Source organism: Eurytemora carolleeae, unplaced genomic scaffold, assembly GCF_000591075.1.
Source record: "Eurytemora carolleeae unplaced genomic scaffold, Eaff_2.0 scaffold18, whole genome shotgun sequence".
NCBI classification, from domain to species: domain Eukaryota; kingdom Metazoa; phylum Arthropoda; class Copepoda; order Calanoida; family Temoridae; genus Eurytemora; species Eurytemora carolleeae.
The window spans coordinates 262,556-284,375 of NW_019396537.1; the positions used below are offsets into that span (position 1 = coordinate 262,556).

At 33.0% G+C, this 21,820-nt stretch overlaps 1 protein-coding gene across 9 annotated transcripts in view; it reads right to left on the bottom strand.

Annotated features, from left to right (window-relative positions):
• The window catches only part of LOC111705061 (liprin-alpha-1), a 36,219-nt gene extending 15,100 nt beyond the window's left edge, over positions 1–21,119 (bottom strand). For 7 of the 9 annotated variants that reach the window (XR_002765928.1, XR_002765927.1, XR_002765929.1 and 4 more), the window contains exons 1-20: positions 20,700–21,119; positions 20,017–20,097; positions 19,598–19,671; positions 18,858–18,961; positions 18,051–18,126; positions 17,286–17,409; positions 16,386–16,559; positions 16,077–16,208; positions 15,663–15,809; positions 14,961–15,037; positions 12,551–12,644; positions 11,025–11,126; positions 9,033–9,145; positions 8,747–8,793; positions 6,565–6,761; positions 4,509–4,613; positions 3,550–3,732; positions 3,100–3,150; positions 1,576–1,670; positions 680–727 (exon numbers count right to left, since the gene is read on the bottom strand). Coding sequence is in view for 4 of the 9 variants with exons in the window: in XM_023477492.1 (XP_023333260.1) it covers positions 680–727; positions 1,576–1,670; positions 3,100–3,150; positions 3,550–3,732; positions 4,509–4,613; positions 6,565–6,761; positions 8,747–8,793; positions 9,033–9,145; positions 11,025–11,126; positions 12,551–12,644; positions 14,961–15,037; positions 15,663–15,809; positions 16,077–16,208; positions 16,386–16,559; positions 17,286–17,409; positions 18,051–18,126; positions 18,858–18,961; positions 19,598–19,671; positions 20,017–20,097; positions 20,700–20,945 (2,270 nt within the window). In the remaining 5 variants the exon portion in view is untranslated. The remainder of the gene's footprint in view (positions 1–679; positions 728–1,575; positions 1,671–3,099; positions 3,151–3,549; positions 3,733–4,508; positions 4,614–6,564; positions 6,762–8,746; positions 8,794–9,032; positions 9,146–11,024; positions 11,127–12,550; positions 12,645–14,960; positions 15,038–15,662; positions 15,810–16,076; positions 16,209–16,385; positions 16,560–17,285; positions 17,410–18,050; positions 18,127–18,857; positions 18,962–19,597; positions 19,672–20,016; positions 20,098–20,699) is intronic. The other 2 variants (XM_023477493.1, XM_023477491.1) reach the window with 1 other exon arrangement.
• Between the last annotated feature and the right edge of the window lie 701 nt (positions 21,120–21,820).

A 21,820-nucleotide genomic window follows, 5' to 3' on the forward strand; every position in this document is an offset into this window, starting at 1 on the left:
TTAGATCTTAAATTCTAATCTGGGGCAAGAAATAACCCCAGCAATTTTGTTTGATGATGATGATGATATATCTATAATAATACAACAACCACCAGGAATACAACATCAAAAACTGTGACTGACAAAAATATAACTAAATGTTTTGAATAAATGTTAACGTCTTTTGTTGATAAAAGTAATCAGAAAAAAATATGTGAAATTTATACTTAAAAAATCACAGTACCAGGTTTGGTATTGGGTCACAATAAATTAAATTCATTGGATTTGGTTTCTCATCAGAATTAAATAGATCAAATTAAATTTGTTGCAAAAAACTTTCTAAAAAATATCAAAATTTTAGAGTTTGGAGAAATCTGACAAATTAAATTACTTAAAGGGATGACATCTCTAGGTTCTATTAAAAGTTTTAGTATTTTTATGCTACAATTTCAGACTTTAAAAAATAAAGTAATCACAACCAAAGATCATATAAAAAAAATAAAAGTTTTTACATCCTAATTTATGTACAAATTAAATATAATTTTTTTTTCATACATTCTACTTTTTTTGAAACGATAAGTGAAATCTAGACGATATTCTTATTATTCTCAAATCAAATGGAAAATCATTTTAAGCTTGTTCAATAAATGAATTCTTTTTATTCAATTGACAAAATTCTTCTTAATAAAATTCTATTTACCGTCTAAGCTCTTCTTGACTAGCTGATAACTGTGCCAACCTGAGTGACCTAAACAAAACTTAATAAATAAAAAAAAAAAAAATTTAAAAACTTATCAAAAAAGTATTGTTCAGCAAAAAAGTGAAAGGATAACATTTTAAGCAGCAAAGGAGCAAACAAACAAGTTGATGTTTTTTATAAAATGATAATAAGCACATTACCAATTTAATAAATATGGATGAAAAACTCTGAAAAAAAAACAAGATAAAAAATCTATTAAGATGTCTCAATTCTAGAAAATTGCCCTACTTTCCCAAAGTCGAGATTGTTGTTTGAGTTAGCAAATAGGAGATATCAGGGGTCTATATATTTTTACAAATTACCCCCCCCCCTTCCCTTTTTTGGGTGAAAATTAAAATTGAGCATTAGGTTTTTTTCCTTTTACATACTTTTTACCAAAAATGTTATCAATTTTCCCAATTCAGCGAATAAAACCTCTAAAAAAAGTGGGCTCTGCGCAACATACCAAACTTCTGGGAGAAAAGTTTTCAAAAGGGGGTGGGAATAATTTTTCAAGAAATTATACACCCTTGGAGTCTGGATGATCACAAACATACAAAAAATTCTTATTTTTAATTATGAGAATTTCTAAGTTCTAACGGAAGACGAAATTTACATGGGTCTTTAGTCTATTTCTTCTAGTCTTTACTTTCTAAAAGAAATCTTTCCATGCAATTACTTCCAAACCAAATAAAACCTTATGGCCCAACCTGTCGTCGTTGTCTTAGTCTGTTCCATTTTAGCATTTAGGCGTCTAAGGGTAAACAATCAAGGGGGGTTAAGAACCAACTAAAGTGCTAAAGCTACAGATACCGAAGTTTTACTCTGTGGTGTATAGTGTAAAGGGAGGAGCTTACCCGTACCTAGGAGTGGGTGGAGATCCTTCCATCATTCTTCTCTGCTTCTCCGCCTCTTCTCTATTAAACTCTTGACTAGGCGTGGCCAGATGCATCTAAGTATAACACATAATTTGGATTGGCTCTGTACAACTTATCACCCAGCAAGAGGACTGCAGTGCAAACCCCAGAAATTAACACTGATAACGAAGACGACATGCATATTATTACTTAATCATTTAAGTTGTAGTATACGTTCATTAAACTTCAAATTTTAAATAAACTTCTTTGTACACTATATTTTTCTTCTTCTTCTTCAAACTTTTATTGAAAAAACACAACGTAAATATCTTTATAAAAAAATCACAGGGTTAACAAGTGGCTTTTCGCTATATATATATACTCTCTACTTGCTCAGAAATATATAAAATTGAGATCTTAAGTATCGACAGCTCCGTTATGAAAGACATACTTAGTGTTGAGCAGCAATCTTGACACAAAAATTTAGACTTTGTAAAGTACTTTTCGTACTTTACTGTTAAATACAAGAGAGAAACACAAATGCAGACAAAATTAAAAAGATATAACACTATATTCAAGTATATAGTTCATCACCTTTCTTTATTAGAGTAAATTAAGTTGAAAATCTACACTTCAGATATATTTATTTATTCAATATGGTGTTCATACGCTTGAACTAACGTCATGGACACTATTGATCTTTTGATAATTGGAAGAGTGGTAACATGAACAACTCAAGATTCTTCCTGTTGGAAATAATAATCCCAAATATGAATACTTTATGAACGGAATTAAGTTATCTGTGGTCAAAATAGAGAAGGATATTGGAGTGAAAGTGTCACATGATTTAAAACCCTCAATCCAGTGCCTAGAAGCTGCTAAAACAGCAAACTATATGCTTGGAAAAATTTCACGTGCATTCCATTTCAGAGATCGGCATGTTTTCCTGAACTTGTATTAACAATATGCAAGATACCATTTTCTGTCTCAGCGTGGTGTCCCTGGACAGCTGCAGACAAAGATGTACTAGAGCGGGTACAACGTAGAGCTGTTAATATGATATCTGGACTGTCTGGTAGAAATTATGAAGATAAACTAAAAGAACTGAGACTTGAATCCCTGGAGAAAAGAAGAATCTATATTGACATGGTACACACATTTAAGATTATCCATGGTTTTGATGATGTTAGGAGTGAAACATGGTTTAACACAGTCGGGTCAGGAGAACATAAACTAACTCGTCTAACTGCAGATCCCCTAAATCTCCTCGCGATCTAGACTGGAATTAAGAGCTAATTATTTTAGTCAAAGAGTAGTGAATTTATGGAACAGTTTGCCAGGAGAAGTTAAAAATGCTAGAAATCCTAAAATGTTTTAAAACATTTACCAACGATATGCTGGAGACAGAGTAAAAATAGTGATAAAAATAGTTACTCAGTGAATCTATAGACTCGCAGATATTCCCAATATACCCCTAATTAGGGTCTAGACTCAACAGTACCCATAATTTGAAGTGTAACTTACTGTGTGGTATTTGTGTGCGTAAGGATCACCGCGTCCTTGTAGCATAGGGGTCTAAACAAGTTTACAATTATAAATTGTGTTTGATTTTTCTAACTGTGTTTTTTTAATAGAATCCATTTTCAAGAATAAAAGAATAAATTCTCAACAACTAATTTAAGAAACTAATATTTAATCCCCGCTGTAATAATTTTAGCTTTAAAAGATTAATTAATTAAAGTTTCTATGAAAAGTTTTTTTTCTTTTATGAAAAAAACATAAAATAAATTTGTAATCCCTATATCTTTACAACCCGATGGTGTATATCTTTAATATTTCAAACTATGTGTTCTGTTAGATCAAAAAGTTTAAGTTTGAAATTTGAAAAGTTTAGAAAAAATATGCAGGGATTAGAAAATTAGAGTTTGTGGCTAAAACTGATTTCCTTTGGATCAGAATTCACAATTCACATACCTTGGGTGTGGTTCTCCCTGATAATGTAGGAGAAGAGAGGGGATCATACATTGGTTGTAGACGAGATCTGGGGGGAGGTTGAGGGGGTACACCTAGATGGTGGGAAGGAATACCACTCAGCCCTGCCCAGGAGGTGGAGGAGGGACCTCCTACACTACCCTGCTGCAGCAGCATATGCATATCCTGAATGTTAAAATGTTTGCTTCAAAATTAATTTGACCTATTCCCAACCTTTACACTGTACAATCTAAACTTTAGACTCTAGTTCCTACTGTACAATTCCCACTCTAGATTCTAGTTTCTACCTGTACACTTCCTACTCTAGACTTTAGTTCCTACCTATACACTTCCTACTCTACTCTAGTTCCAACCTATACACTTCCTACTCTACTCTAGTTCCAACATGTACACTTCCTACTCTACTCTAGTTCCTACTGTACACTTCTTACTCTAGATTCTAGTTTCTACCTGTACACTTCCTACTCTAGACTTTAGTTCCTTCCTGTACACTTCCTACTCTAGACTCTAGTTCCTACTGTACACTTCCTACTCTAGACTTCAGTTCCTACCTGTAAACTTCCTACTCGACTCTAGTTCCAACCTTTACACTTCCTACTCTAGACTCTTGTTTCTACCTGTACACTTCCTACTCTACTCTAGTTCCTACCTGTACACTTCCTACTCGACTCTAGTTCCAACCTTTACACTTCCTACTCTAGACTCTTGTTTCTACCTGTACACTTCCTACTCTACTCTAGTTCCTACCTGTACACTTCCTACTCTACTCTAGTTCCTACCTGTACACTTTATACTCTACTCTAGTTCCTACCTGTACACTTCCTACTCTACTCTAGTTCCTACCTATACACTTCCTACTTTACTCTAGTTCCTACCTGTACACTTCCTACACTAGACTCTAGTTCCTACCTGTACACTTCCTACTCTTCTATAGTTCCTACCTGTACACTTCCTACTCTAGACTCTAGTTCCTCTGCCCTCTGTTCTGTGGATTGCTTCTCCTCCTGAATTAACCGGATCTCGTTGTTAATAGCATCCAGCTGCTCCTAAAATTGAACACAAACTTAGAAATCAAGACGCTTCATTCCCATTAATAATGAAATTCAAAACATAACTATGACATGCTAGACAACAAATAAATGTTCACCCAATAAATAAATAAAACAATATCCCTGTCATTCATTGACATGAAAATTTTTTTTCTCTGAGACAAAATGATTTTTTGATAAAATACATTTTCTTGGAAAAACTAATATATATTACTTTTCATCTTTATGTTAAGAGCTCAAGTAGGGGAGAAAAAATACAATTGTAAACGGGAGCATTTGATTTTTTTAATCTTTGAAACCTGTCTCAAAATACAATTATGTTTCTAGGAATTACATTAATTTTCCATGAGGGTAAAAATTCTGCAAATCTCACAAAACAAAAAGTTTTTTAGTGTTAGTTTTGTAAACTGATTATGTTACATTTTACTGGTTTTTGTTTTTTTTCTATATATGTTTTGTTCTGAATTTTGTTCTTATTAGATTTTTTATATAAAACATGTTCCATTTCATTCTTACAGTCCCGAAAGTGCAAAATGACACAGCAAGTGTATTTTACTTCCCAAAAAGTACACCCCCCCCCCGGTCCCATCGGGATCAGAGATACTATTTAGATCCCTTGATCTCGATATCCACTGAGGGCACTTTAAAATTTGAGGAAAATACTTGATCCCACAATGAAAGTTATCCCCGTTGTGTATGGCGAAGAATAAAATTAATCCGTGAATCTGCTTGATTGCAAGGTTCCCAACACAAAACTTGACAATTAGGTAAAACTAGCTGAAGGGCCCGCAGCGTTGCCCGTAAAAAAAGCTAAAAAAATGAAAATAAAATTTCTAATTTTGTATCGCCTATAACACTCCCCGGACACCCCTGATTGTCCACAAAAATGTCAGCCCAATCGGTCTAGCCGTTTGGCCAGCTATACACAACAAATATATATAAGAATGTCTTCTTCTACTATATAGATAAGTTTGAAAAATGTTAACAAATGAAAAGAATAGGTAAATATATGCGCAGCCTAAAAGAATGTAAGACTTATTATTCAACATCTCCAATTGGTATCCCGATACAATGTTTACTGTACTTTACTGTATGATGTAGACCAGAGTGTTGAGATTTGACTGTACAATGAGTACATTGTACAATATGGAATGTACGCTGTACAATATGGAGTGTACGCTGTACAATATGGAGTGTAACTGTACAATATGGAATGTACCCTGTACAATATGGAATATACACTGTACAATATGAAGTGTACACTGTACAATATGGAATGTTCACTGAACAATATGGAATGTACATTGAACAATATGGAGTGTACACTGTACAATATGGAATGTACATTGTACAATATTAAGTGTACACTGTACAATATGGAATGTACACTATACAGTATGAAATGTACACTGTACAATGTGGAATGAAAACTATAACATGGAATGTACACTGTACAACATGGAATGTGCACTGTACAATATGGAATGTGCACTGTACAATATGGAATGTACACTGTACAATATGGAATGTACATTGTACAATATGGAATGTGCACTATACAATATGGAATGTACATTGTACAATATGGAATGTATACTGTACAATATGGAATGTAAACTGTACAATATGGAATTTGCACTGTACAATATGGAATGTACATTGTACAATATGGAATGTACATTGTACAATATAGAATGTACACTGTATATAATGGAATGTACACTGTAACATATGGAATATGCATTGTGCACTTTACAATATGGAATGTGTATTGTGCACTGTACAATATGGAATGTGCACTATACAATATGGAATGTGCACTGTACAAGATGGAATGAACACTGTACAGTATGGAATGTGCACTGAACAGTGAACAGTATGGAATGTACACTGAACAATAAGGAATTTACTATGTACATTGTACAATTTTCTATTACTAATATGCTACCTGTAACATACACGCCAAGGTCTGTGCATCTGTCTGTCCCCCTGGGGACAGCAAATCTGTCATCACAGACTCACTGTCCTCCGGGTCCCCGTCCATGTTGTCGTATCCCCAGCTGTCCTCGAGGTTTTTCATGTTTAATGAGGTTCCCCTCGGCATGCTCCCCAGTCTACTAGATGATTCACCACGGAGACTCTCATCTAAACAAAGTAAAATTCATTTTGGTGATTTTTATTTAATTATAAAGTTTTATAGCTTTCTCACTCCACAAAATCCTGAGAATTTGAATTATTCTTTTTAAAATGTTGACTCTGACAGAAGATTGAGAAAAATTCTTTAAGAACCCCCCCCCCCCCCCCGTCCTTCTCTTTTGAATATTCAGTTTCAGTGATACTATATACAGAGCGTCCCATATCATATAAGATTATCTCCAAGCTTTTAAAAAACCTAACATTTTTTGCAAGTAAACATTTGTTAGCCATAATCAATTTTTCAAAATTATTTGAACTTCTTAAATTTTCTGATTAGTCCCAAAAATCGTTATTGTGCCCCATTGACGATCTATTATGATATGGGACCCCCTGTATCTTAAATTAACCTAACTTGTACTATTGTGTACATTTACTCATAGGAGGGGGTTGGGGTCCGGAATTGTTATTGTATTTTTTTCTGTTCAAGTCTGTATGCATCTTTTGCTAAGGCTTTCAGGGAGCTTCGCACTCCTTTCCTAGTAACAAATTTGACCGTTGCTATTAAAACTGTCATTGTTCTATGTAAGTGGTATTTCGCAGATTTCCCTAATTAAATTTGCGCATTTACAAATATAATAAATTTTGAAATTTCCCCTGGCAAAATTTGTCATCTTAAACCATCCACAAACCTTCCCTGTTGTCATGAGAGTTTGGTCTGCTCGGCTCCGCTGTTTTAACGTTTATTGGATACAAACGCACAAACGGAGCTCAGCAAAATATATTCAAAACTTGTTAAACTTCGTAGATTTGTGTAGAGCCATATGAAACCCAATCACGGGCAGCCGTAGTACGTTTGAATTTCCGAGCCGGGTCAACCTTTCCGGTCTGTTTGTACTGAACCGCCCGGACATTAGGTAAATAAAGCAGACATTTAAGAGGACTAGCCGGTGCAACAAGGTTGACGAGGTCAGACTTTAGATTGAATTTACTTTTACTAAAGGGTCAGAAGTGCGTGCAACAATCCTTAAATGTTGAAAACGGCTTTTCTTAAGGGTTTTCCAACTAACAAGGAATTATTTGTGGTATATAAAGGCTTCATTGTCATTCATCTTCTCATTCATCCTTATACCCATCCTCTCGTTCATCCATTCTTCATTCGTTAATTCATCCATTTTTTCATTAATCTATTTCCACATTAATCTTTTCTGATTCATCTATTTTCTGATTCATCCATTAACTCATTAATCAATCCTTTCATCCTTTCAATAAGCTATCTATCCCTTCATCTTTTCATTTATTAATAGAGATTAACACAGCTCTCCTTGATATATTTCTAACTATTTTTTATCAACAAAAAAGAAAAATATCTTTTTTAATATATCTCATTGATTCCTTATTTCGTAGAGAAACGTACTTCATTTTTTAATCTATTGTCAAGTGAACAATACGCTCTCAATATAATTTTTTTCAAGTAGTTGTTGATATTTGAGATATATCTTTTTATTAAAAATTAAGAGTACAAACGACAACAAAAAATAAGACGATAATTTCTCCACTTTTCTCTAAAAACATGCTACTTTGCATACATAGAAATAACGATTTACCTATTGTTAATCATTTATGGTACCTTTATATTTGATTTAAGATTGAGTTTAATTGATTAAAGGGCTATATACGTTGTTCAAGTGACTAACCATTTATACAGAGGTATGGCCTCTTGACCCAATATAGGGGACCTGAGCTAGTGAGCTAGTAAGTAATGTCAGATTTACAACGTGGTACCCTCAAAAGCTAATTAAGAGAAACCCATGGTTTTCTTTTTGAAAATTTTTGGCTTCTTAAAAGAACATTCCAGAGTTTTCCTAAAAAAACAATATAAGAAATTATCTGACTCAACACTTCTCAAGCTAGAAAAACGAAGATATCTTTCAAATCTTTCGACAAATTTTCGTAAAATAAAAAATATTCGAGAAAAGCAACATATTTTGTATTACCTTGCTGCTTGTTTCTATCCCCTTCATGGTTTCCAGGAGACAGATTTCTTAACATTTAAACATTTACTTTTTAGAAGAAGAAATTTAGAGATTATAATTAGATATTTAAATTAGAAATTCAGTGAAGATAATGATAATGATGATGAAAAAAATGATAAAGATAAATATATTTAAGATAAATATATCTAAGATAAATATATTTAAGATAATGATATTTAAGATAATGATATTTAAGATAATGATAATAATAATAATAATAATAATAATAATAATAATAAATAATTACCTGGTTAAAGCCTCTGTTTTCTGAATATTAAATGAAATCTCCTGTTGTAGAATCTGTCTCTTAAGGTTTTCTGTCTCAAGTCTACTCTTCTGTAGTTCCTTGGTAGTCTCACCCTAACAAATAATCTTTAAGATCTGCTGCAGATGTAATTTCTCTAATTCTCTTTACAGATAGAGTATTTAGAAAGCTCATAAAAAAAGTTTTTAAATCCGGTTTTTACATTTTTAATATTTTAATCAAGCTTTAGACAAAAAAAAATAAATGAGATTGTTTGGCAAAAATTGCAACAAGTAAAGAAAGTTAAAGGTTTTATTTTGAATTTTAACCTTTCCCTTGTTAAAATATATCACCCAAAAATAGATAAAAAATTAGTAGACACCCTTAGTATAGAAATCACGATTATTTTATTCCAACTAAAGATAATTTGTGTACCTCAAATAAAACTATTTATATTAAGTTTTCAATTTTCTTTATTCAATTATTTTATTCCAACTACAGATAAATTGTTTACCTCAATTATAACATTTTATATTAAGTTTTCAATTTTGCCTTTCAATTATTTTATTCCAACTACAGATAATTGTGTACCTCGATTAAAACTTTTTAATCTTATGTTTTCAAAATCAATTTTCAATTATTTCATTCCAACTACAGATAAATTGTGTACCTCAATTAAAACTATTTATATTAAGTTTTCAATCTTCCTTATTCAATTATTTTATTCCAACTACAGATAAACTGTGTACCTTAATTAAAACTTTTTATCTGAAGTTTTCGATTTTCCTTTTTCAATTATTTTATTCCAACTACAGATAATTGTGTACCTCGATTAAAACTTTTTTAACTTAAGTTTCCAATTTTCTTTATTCAATTATTTTATTCCAACTACAGATAAATTGTGTACCTCAATTAAAACTTTTTATCTTTAGTTTTCAATTTTCCTTTTTTAATTATTTTACTACAAACTAATAGGTATTTACAGTGACCCTCCATGTAAAGATGAAAAGCCCGATTCCCAACAATGCACTTAAAAGCTCATTATATATTGTGGTTTCTCTACAAAAACTACAATAGCTTCCACATTATTTATCAGATTATGGTTTCAAGGGTACCATTGTGAATCGGGCATTGTCATCTTCGCGTGAAGGGTCATTTGAAATTATTCTTACAGTCCCTTAGATCTAAATCATTCTGAGGATTAACAAACATTTTCCTTATATTCTATTTTCTATCTATCCCTGTCGACAATATTTCTTATATATTTAGGAATATTATTCATTAAGTATTTTCTCCTCAAATTTTTAAAATACAGCTTTTTTCTTTTTCTTTTTCAATTTAAAAATTCTGTTACCCAGGGGGACCCTGCTAAAAAAGCCCTAAGCTATTAAGTACGCCCGCTACGGATCTGATTTTTTTTTCTCTTTAAAAGCGTACATTTTATGTATTTTACTTGTAATTTTAAATTGCAAAATTGTATTCGCAGAGATAAATGATTTGATTTGATCTGGTTTGAATATCCCTCTCAAATATATTAGAATCTTTTTATAAATACAAGGAATTTATAGTGATAGCATAGTGTCTACAGTGTTCTAACTACGGTAGTCGACAGTAGTCTACAGTAGTCAACAGTAGTCTACAGTAGTCTACAGAAGCCTAGAGTAGTCTACAGTAGTCTACAGTAGTCTACAGAAGTCTAGAGTAGTCTACAGTAGTCAACAGTAGTCTACAGAAGTTTACAGTAGTTTACAGTAGTATACAGTAGTCTACAGCAGTCTACAGTAGTTTACAGTAGTCTACAGCAGTCTACAGTAGTCTACGGTAGTCTACAGTAGTCTACAGTAGTCTACATTAGTCTACAGTAGTCAACAGTAGTTTACAGTAGTCTACATTAGTTCACAGTAGTCTACAATAGTCTACAGAAGTCTAGAGTAGTCTACGGTAGTCTACAATGGAGTCCAAACAGCACGGGTGAGTCAAAACAAATATGTCTACCTTGATATTTGCTAAATCCTCTAATTTCTTCCTTGTAGCGGTCAGCTCGTTAGTCAGATTATTCTTCTCCTCTAGAGCATGCATTCTCTCCTTCAGGTGAACCTAAACCTTCTACAGTTAGCATTGTTTATCATATATAGAACTAGCGTTGCCCAGGTTACTCATTATTACTCCCGCCGTTTACCCGTGCTTGGTCTTAAATCATGATGTCAGCTGTGCACGGCGTTGCCCGTTAAAACTTTAAAATTTCATATTTTGTTTAGTGTATGTCTTAACCATCGGTTCCCTAAAAAACCAGACGATTTGGTTACCCGTTTAGCTAGCCTAACTGTAGCTTCCATTCAAATTAGATCTGTATATAGATTTGGCTAGTCTGTTTGTTTGCTTGCAACTAATCAATTTCAATACGGCTGAGCCGATCAGGCCCAATTTGGTAACTTGCACGATCACGTCTTAAAAAAAGAAAAAATTTCCACTCATTTTTTATATTTAAAATTCCAGAAATAATCAGAGGTAAGCATCATTTCAAAGTTTAAATGATTACAAAACAGAGGGGTGCTCAAACCATGGAAATACACACTATACAGTGTATTCAAGGACTGTTATTACTTTCTAATTTTTTTGCTTCGGATAACTTTGAAGCTTTTCATCTGCAGGACATGTGTCCGAAAACTAGATTTTAAATCTAAATGATATTAAAATAGTTTGTTAACACACAATTTGTTTGTTTTTATTAAACCCAGTCCTTTGATATCATGAAAACAGAGAAAACTTTATCAAATTCCCTTTCTTCCTTTGAAGTTCTAAAAATTTAATTTGTGATTTACAAAAGTAAAAAATTATCGCTTTATCGAATAAAAATATAAATTATAGGCGTAACTTAAATATTTTGTAATAGGGGGTGGGGGACTTTTTTAAGATGTAATTCTATAAATGCATTTCTCTATGCACGAGAACGAACAGAATGGTATGTATAAACTTTAATATTTTGTATTAAAAAGCTCATTAAGGCACAAAATGGTCGTGTTATACGGTTATTTAACTGGTATCAATCGATTGGAAATGTTAAATTGGTTTTAAACGGTTATTTAACTGGTATCAATCGATTGGAAATGTTAAATTGGTTTTAAAATTTTTGAAAAAAATAATGAATTTAAGAAAAAAATTTTACGAAGTTGTTTTTAAAAGACAAGTGGAAACGTGTAGTGTGTTTAAAAGACAAGTGGAAACGTGTAGTGTTTTTAAAAGACAAGTGGAAACGTGTAGTGTGTTTAAAAGACAAGTGGAAACGTGTAGTGTGTTTAAAAGACAAGTGGAAACGTGTAGTGTGTTTAAAAGACAAGTGGAAACGTGTAGTGTGTTTAAGTTTGTTTATATTTAATGAGCCGCAAAATTTGATATTTTTTAAAATAAGCAGTGACGACGTCATACGAGGATTTAGAGTAAGCATTGCTATAAAGGTCCTCTTTACCTACATTGGAGTGCATCAGGAGAATCTAACCCTTATTATACAACCTTGGACTAACCTGTAACCTCTCGTTACTCTCGGTAAGAAGTTTGTCTACGGTAGCGGACAGACGTTGGTTGTGTTCCTCATTCATTTTCAGTCTCTGGGACAACCTGAACCAGATAAACACCAGAGTTAAAAATAATTCTCAGTTTTTTTAGAATTGCAGCCCGGGGGGATAGCGTTGAAATTTTATGAATGAATGGCAAACGAACTTAATCTTAAAACTAAAACATCTCCATATGAGAAGGGGAGGCGGGGTGGTGGTCCTAAGTTCTCATATTAATTTCAGTTTTATCTGCAATCACACTTAACATAAATACTTTTGCCATAATAGAAAAAATGTTATTTTTCTTAAACTGCAAATATTATAACATTCTGCTATGGAAAGCGCATTCTTGCCAAATTCATCCTGTTACACTTGCCATAAGTATCACATGCCATAATTACTTTTGACATAACTTTATTATTTTTACAAAGCATAAATCTAACTTATTTATGGCAAGTGTAATAATGGCAAGTGTGGTTATGGCGAAAGTACTTTAAGAAGTGTAACTTATGATAAGTGTAACTTTTGAAAAACATATCATGACAAGAGTATAAATGGCAACCATATTATGTCCAATGAAACTGAGCCAATAATTCAAAGCCGATTCTAAGAATACGTCGAGCTGAAAAGGTTTGAATCAAGCCGTGGCTTAAAATTTACAAATGGTCTGAAAATTGACAGTTGTTGTTTTTAACCAACTAAAGTATTAAATAGCTTTAAGGAAGAAGTTAAACCAGCCATACATACTTGAACTACATCTAACTCATTCATAAGTTTTCATCTCGGAATTCATTATATTAAATATTGATTCTGTCAGTTAATGTTATTTCTTCAATAAAATGTTATGAAAGGCAATCCACATCAACGTGCCTAAACCAGTTGCAAATGACACTTTAATCATAAATTGTAGGAAAAGGGAGAAACGTGACATCTTCAGACTTTCTAAATTGACATAAATAAAAATTACTTTATGTTCAGTGAATCCAAGATATATGAATACATAACAAGAGCTTTTTATAATATCGTATTACATATTGAAGATCAAATGCCGCGGAAAAATGAGCTTAATATTAATACATTAATTGCATTCAAATGTCAGGGCTATATTAAACTAATTTTTCTGCGGCATTTGATCTTAAATATGTAATACAACATTATAAAAAGCTCCTACTAGGTATTCATAATATCTTTGAATCACTGTAGAAGATTTTAGATAAAAAATCTTAAAAACATGAAAAATGAATCCGTTGAATCCCACATAAAAAATGTATCTTTTTAACCAGTTCTGTTCATCGGATTAAAGGGGCCGTCGTAATGATTTCAAAAACCATCCTCCATTAAAAGAGGGCATGTTCAAACTACAAAGGCTACCCTTTTAACCCTTTATCTTATAATAATGTGGAAGATATGTTATGTTTTCTAGCTTGGGAGGTGTTTGATTTAGATGATTCCCTCCCATTGTTTCTGCAGGAAAATTGCTGAAGTCACTTTTGAACAGAAACCAATATCGAAAATATTGAATTTCTAAACAATAAGCATACACAACTCATTTATTTTTGATGAGACAAAGTTTTAAGGGTATCGTTGCCAATCGTACATGCCAGTTTATAAATGGAGAGTCACCGGAAATTACAACTACACCCCCTTTATTTTGGATAAATTATATTTTTGATGTTTCTAATACGCACTTTCCAGTTCTCTTATCTCAATAGTTTAAGAGGAAAATGTTCTTTCACTAAAAAATACGTATCTAGAGGTTCTAAAAGTCATCCCATCAGGCACCATGCGTGGTCAATTTTTTTTTATATCTTCAAAATATTTAAAACGCCATCATCATCATCATCTCATAATTTTTTATTATTCTCATTATTAGTATTCTATTTCAGGATTCATATCTAGTCAGATTTAGTGGAAAAAACATGTGCTTGAAACTGAACAATAACCAAGGCAATAAAATCGTTCCAAAACAGAAATTAACAATTATGAATTTTAATTACACTCCCTCTAAATTCCTGTACAGTAACAATACCTTCATTTTCCTGTTGTAACTTGTGCATCTTTTTATTTCTCTCACAATGTATTTTCGAAAAGAATTCCATGGATTATTTTAGATTTAAAAAGGTGACTCCGACCCTATTTACAGTTTCATCCCCGATTAACAAAGTATCGGATCCTTAAAACCTTTGTAAGATCAAAAACGAATGATATATCCATCTTTTTTCTTTTGAAAATATTTATTTTTCAGTTGTGGTGTCGCTGTAAATGACCAGCGCATTTCTGCCAGAAAAATCATGGAGGCCGGATATAGTCGGAAACAAAGCTCGACAGCCGAAACTATCTCAAATAAATTGATTTGTCTTATTAAACCGTACGGTCCTACCTGGAGAGCTCAGATGTTTTCTCTTCCAAGGAATTCTCCAGAAGGCTAACATGCTCCTCTGCAGATCCCTGCCGTTCCTGCAGCAATCAATCAATCAAAAAATCAATCAACGCAGTATTCAATCAATCAATCGCCAAATAAACCAACCAATCAATTAATCAATATATCACTAAATAAATTAACCAATCAATCAATCAGCTGATTAACCAGCCAATCATTAAGAAATGTAAGCACACTAAACAGGCAAGGTTCTGCTTGGTGGGACCTTACTAAATTCAGAAAGAAGTAACTTAAACCGTCGGACACAAAGGAAGGGTTTAAGTTTTTGTCTGAAAGGATTAAAGTTTAAAAAATTCCAACCTCAGCGTTGCTAGGATCCTGTATTACAACCCCAGATCCAAAGACCTTTCAGAGACTTTAAGGGGGTTATTTTTCAGAAATGTTTTTTGACGATTTGGGAGAAAAAATGAAAACTTGGACATCAAAAGGCAACTTTATCGAACTTATTAATACTCTTTACACAAAATTCAATGATTTTCCGATAAAAATCATTTATTTTTCTCAATTCAGCAAATACCACCAACTAAAATTTCAAAAGGGGGTGGGGGGGGGGGAAAAAAAATTGTTTTTCGAGAAAATTTACAGCCCTGAAGACTTTCACATTTCATTACTATTAGGCAAACGAGCTGATTTCTTAAATACCTGAGCAGCTGCTAGAGCTTCCATTCTATCCTTGAGCTGCTCCTCAATATCTGGCATGGAAGCGTACTCTATTAGCTTCTGTTCTGCGATATCAAGCTTCTCGTTGATTGCTTTTATCTTCTCCTGGTAGAGACAAATTTGTTCCTCCTAGAAATATGATTATTGAATCTTTGATATATGTTAATATTCATAAATATTGAATCCAGTGTCCGAATTTAATGAATTTGAGCCGCGGCTTAAATCTGCAAAAACTGGTTTCAATTGAGCGCCGTCTTAATTCTTGAAAAAATTATTACAATTTTAAGTGGAACCAATGATATTTGAGCCACGGCTTAAACTTAAGCCGCGGCTCAAATTCTTTATATTCGGCCTCAGAATAAATGTTAATCATTATAATCTCTTGTTCTAACCTACCTTGTTCTTAATCTCCTGTTCTAGCCTAGCGTTGATATCATGAAGCTGAGTTGCTTCCCTCTGACTGTTTAGATATCTCTTCTCTAAGGTTGCAATTCTCTCTTCCTGGTCTTCTTTCTGAGCCATTGTCTCCTAGAAATCAATCAATCAATCTATCAACTAACTCTGTCAATCAATCGATCAACAAACTAACCAACCAACAGATTGATCAACCAACCAACCAACCAACCAATTGATAAATATAACTAATGATATCTAAAGTTTAAAAATAAACTAATGAATTAAAACTAAATTAATTATCCTGTTTACCTTGAACTCATGCTGTAGAGCCTGATTGAGGTCCTGTGCTCCGTGGAGCTCCTTGTTGTTCCCGATCAGTTTGTCCTCGAGGTCGGTCACCTTCCCCCTCAACTCTCCGACCAACCTCGTTGCGTTCCCAAGGTCGTTACTCTGCTTCTCTAGCTGCTTTCTTAACTCAAGGACCTAAAAACAAATACAAATCTGTCCAATATTCAACTTTTTCCTTTAAACTATCAATCATTTGTCGAAAAAAAATCTTTTTATTTTTTAAGTTGCTTACTCACAAGTTAATTACAAGTAAATTATAAAAATTACCATTCGTTGTTAAAATGAAAACCAGTTTGTACTTTGTAGTGATGCATATTGCATATTTAAAATTACATATAATGTATTTCTTACATTTTGCATCTTGTGAGATGAAGAAAAATGTATTAAAGGGAGGTCCAAAGAACGTCCTAAGAAGGTGGGGGGGGGGTTGTCACTGTCATTATTATGAATATTCAACCTACAGCTTTTATCTTCCTTAGAGTTTAGAAAGAAAACGTATGGGTGAGAGCAGTGGATCCATGGGATTGACTAAGGGGGATAATATGATATTGGGGGAATTCTTTGCAAGACTCAAATCCATCTTACAGCAATCCCAAAGTGTTCTTTGATACATTTTAATCATATAAAATAATAAAATTCTAGCCTTGAAGCAAACAATTTGTTAAAAATCTAAAAACGGACACATGGACAATACATGATTCAGAAGTTCGAAATGCATCTTTTGAAACAAAAATAAACATGTTTTAAATTTTTTAAACTTGCCTCACTAATGACCTATGTTTTTTTTTTGATTGATTGAGTTGAATTTTTACCAATATTTCGATGAAAAAGTTTCACCCTTATTCTAAAAAATCTGTTTACCTCCGGGTCCAGAGTTCCATTAATTTTCTTCTCTCCGTCTTCTCCTTTCCTCTCCTCATATCCTTCCTTTGCTTTCTTCTCCTCCTCCTCAATAAACCCTAGTCTCTGTCGGCTTAATTCTTCCCTGCAATTATTTCAACTTAAATTAGTCCTATGATAAAAAACATGATGTTCACGAAAATTGCTAAATTCTAATGTTGTTTTAGACACCCTGTCCCATACTTAGCTTTACTTATACATCCCATATTTCCATAGAAAGATTTTTGAACGGCCAACATGTTTGAAATCCAAAAATTTGTTTAAAAAAGGTAAGTAAAACCATAAATCATAAAAATCTACGAAATCCTAAATTGCAATTTCTGAATATTGTACACAGGGAAAAAGTTTGCAGATATTAGAAACAATAAATTGTAAAAAAGAGGAATACTCAGTATCGTTGAAGACAAATTATTATGTACTTTCAATGCATGTTTAATGCATGAAAATCTAATTAATTCAAGTAACCTAAATATATAAAGTTGTAATCTCTACTTGTCTGTTTGTTTGTTTTATGTCTGATCATAACTCATGAACCCTTTGACCGATTTGTCTCAAATTTTGATTGGGGAACTCGGGAGAACCTTCATAATGTTCTTAGCATGGTTTTGAGATTCTTAATTAGGTTGCAATACTTTTATAGGGAAAAATAGCTAAAATCGTAATTTACGACTAAGCGCGGGTAAACGGCGGAATTAACAATGAGTACCCCGGAGAACCATCACTGACCTTACTGAACTACACTCCTCCTCCAAAGTAGCATTTTTCTCCAGAGCTACACGCAATCTCTCACGCACCTTCTCATCTGAACAAAAAAATACATCGTACAAAAAAACCTTCCGTTTGTACATAAACAGTTTACTGGCTCTTTTTTTAGTTCAGCTTTTTGGATTTTACCCCTAAAGAGGTGTAGAAGGAGACATTGGTTAGCAGCTTCTTGTTATTCTGCTGTTAGAAAAATAAGGCAGATTTAATGCATATACGTATGAATAATGTAAAAGACGGTTTCTTTTTTTTCATGGCATGTCAATTTTCATCGATCTAATTCTTTTCGCAATTGTAAATGAACATTCATTTAATTAAAAATGTGTTAGAAATGTTTATTCTTTTACTGATGACGGATATCACACAGGACTATGAAGAAAAAATTTGGTAACTTTCAGATCAAAAACATTCAAATCATCGCTTCTAATAATTTAGCTGCTAAAATAATTATGGCAAACACGAAATCTTGTTTAAATGACAATGGGAGGGCAATTATTAGAGGTATAATTCTAGGAACTTTCGATGATCTGAATAAAATGAAAACAAAAACATGAACTGGCAACAGATATATCTCTTTGATACTTTTAACCAATATTCAATTTATTTTTCCCCCAAAAAAACATTTTTTTTGGCGGGGGGTGTAGGGTGTGATTTTTAAGAAAATGTTTAGTGTGCACTCTTGTAATTCACAGATTGTATCCCGGTTTAGAAAGACATTTTTAAGAACGCCCTCTTTTAAAACTCTTTCTTAGATAAATGTTAATTCCTTACCTAAAGCTTTGTGGTGTTCAAAGAGAGATTTCAATGCTTTAAGAACTTCCACTTCACTTGATACGCCAGATTGGGACGCAGTCTGACGTTTAACGACTGTCATTCTACAGAAACCAGACAAATACCATTAAAAATGTTTTATAAAAAAACGATACGGAAACAGAAAGTGACGAACGCCGGGATTACAGCTTTACAGGTTACGAACATTTCTCTGATTTGACGTATTCAACAGATAATTTAGTGTTATTGTTAAACATCCCTTTGTTCAAATACTATTCATTGTGATAAAAGTAAAAATACTCAAGATACTAATTGGGATTGTTTTAGACGAAGCAAAATAATATACTTAGCCAATGTCAAGATTAAAAATATAAAAGATACTTCAGGGAATGTTTTTCATCAACCATTACGATGTAATATAAATTCATTTTTGTATTCATGGTAAATTTTGCTCATTTAATTAAAAATTAAAACATCTGCTTCAGCCCCCATTAACGGCTCATCCCATTTTATAAAAATTGACCAAGGCATGGAATGCTTTGATTGTTTACCAGATCAAAATATAAATAGTCTTGACCAGAAAAATAAGCGTAAGTTTATCCAAATATAAATCATATTTTCTGAAACGGTTCAGATATTGATTGAAATTAATTAGTTTTGAATTTTTATAAAACGTGACAGAATGTAGGTTAATTAAAACACTGTTTAGTCCTTTCTACATGAAAGGTTAAGTCTGGTTCCTAAGGGATCGTTCATGTCTAGAAACTAAGCACTCCAGGTGTTCCAGGAGTAATCTGGTATTATTCCTTTCAGCCTGATCAGAACACAATTTTCAAATATTTGCTGAACATATTTCTTTCTTATGTCTAGAAAAATCTTCTTCTTCTTAATATTTTATTTCTTATTATTTAAGATAACAACTGAAAACTTTAGAATTGGAGACCTTTAATCCCAATCGCTCAATCTGAATATCCCATGTGAACATTTTTAATTGCTGCATTGGTTTCTCCAAACCCCACTCAATTGGTGTAGTTATATAATGTTTATATTGTTAATACAAACTTAAATTAAATTGATTTCGATATCCACAATTCATTAGTTTTCAACTCTGGCTGATTCCCCCCCCCCCCCTCAGCAGACGCTACATCTGAAATTGTTCCTTAAGTTCTGATATTTCTTCATCCTTCTCTAAGACTAGCTCCCTAGCCTGGTTCAACTCCTTGGTTAAACTTGCAAACTCCTGTCACAATATTCTCCGTCACAGATTTGAAGATTTAACATTTTCTTGGGTGAAATTTGATTATTTAATAACGTTGTTTCTCTATGAAGTAAAATTGCGGATTTATGAACCAGAGAAAAAAAGAAGGAAAGTGGTAGAATTCGACGCGATTTTAGATGGCGAACGACAAAATGTTTGTCATTGTTACACAGAGATAAAAGCTTAACGGATACCGTTGCGGCCTGGGCACGGTATGCCATTCATTTAATGGAGGGNAAAGGACTATAAAATTATGAAATATGTTGCGCTTCGCCGAATATTGTGGGGTTCAAATTTTAATCGTTTATTATTAATTAGTTTCAATATAACATATCAACGGAGTGTCCTATATCATATTGGATTATCTCCAAGCTTTAAAGCCAAAATACGCACATACTACTCGAAAACCTGGTATTTTCTGCATGCTAATTTTTATATTAGCATTGAACAGTTTTTTAAATTTTCTGATTTGTCCCGAAAATCGAAATTTTAAGTTATAAACGATCTAATATTAAAATAAACACCCTGTATAATAATGTGGTGAATATGATATTTATGATTTATATAATCTGTGTCGAATATCCCTGTGGTAAATTCTGATTAAGTTGTCGGTTTAATGAATCTCTCTCCTTCTCCAACTCCTTCACACGGATCTCGTAGTCGCTCGTCTTCTCCTGCTCGTTCTTTAACGAGTCCACCAGCTTGTCGCGCTCGTCGAGCATAGAGACCATCAGCTGCTCGAAGTTTGCGTCGTCGCCGAATTGCGACGAGCGCTGGGAAATTGAGTCCTCCGAGATCGTCGGCATCACGTCACACATCATGTTCCACATGATTAGGCCTATATAATGAACCCCGGAGGATTCACACACTTAAATTAAAAATTAAATTTTTTCACACTTAACCCACTGGAGGGGATATTCACGTTTTAAACATCACATTTTATAAATAATGTTTCCATAGTTGTTTTGGTTTCATTTCATAGCTAATTAGCTAATTCCCTTCTTACTTCTGAAATATTTTTAAAAGATAAATATTAATTTATTTGATTTCTAATTTTATTTAATGTTATAAATATTTAGACCGGACTATGTGAAAAAAAATACAAAATTCAGGGGTAAAAATCATTTTTAAAAATGTAGCGTAAATTTCACAAGCAAATGGTTGTAATGATTTAATTTGAAAACATATTGTTTTTTATTTAAAAACAATATATCTGCCATCTTTATCTAGTTTTATGACGTCAGCCAAGCGGTTTGTTTACTGCGCAGACTCCTCGATTCAGGGAATATACTTGCAGACATTACTCTCTTTATTGAGGAATATATGTACCTCAGGAGGCATGGGCCGGAGGGAGACTTTCTGGGGAGGGCGTCGCGGACTTGAATTTTCCCGAATGCCGCGTGTCATTACTATAATTCCAAGAGAGAGACAGAGGGGGGTTGAATTTTGTAGATCCGCAGTAAATAATTTTAGTCGAATGGCTGCGTAGAGTCTGACAGCTTGTGGAGTAGGGAGAGGGGGAGGAGCTTTGATACGAGTGTGAGTTTTTAATCTTTTTTATGGCTAAAATAGGTACGATTTTCACTTTTTAAGTTTTAGTTAATATTTCTTCAACTTTTTTACAATAACAGTGGGTGGGGGGGGGGGACGGGGACCATATCAGCTTTGATACGAGTGTGAGTTTTTATCATTTTTAGGGCTAAAA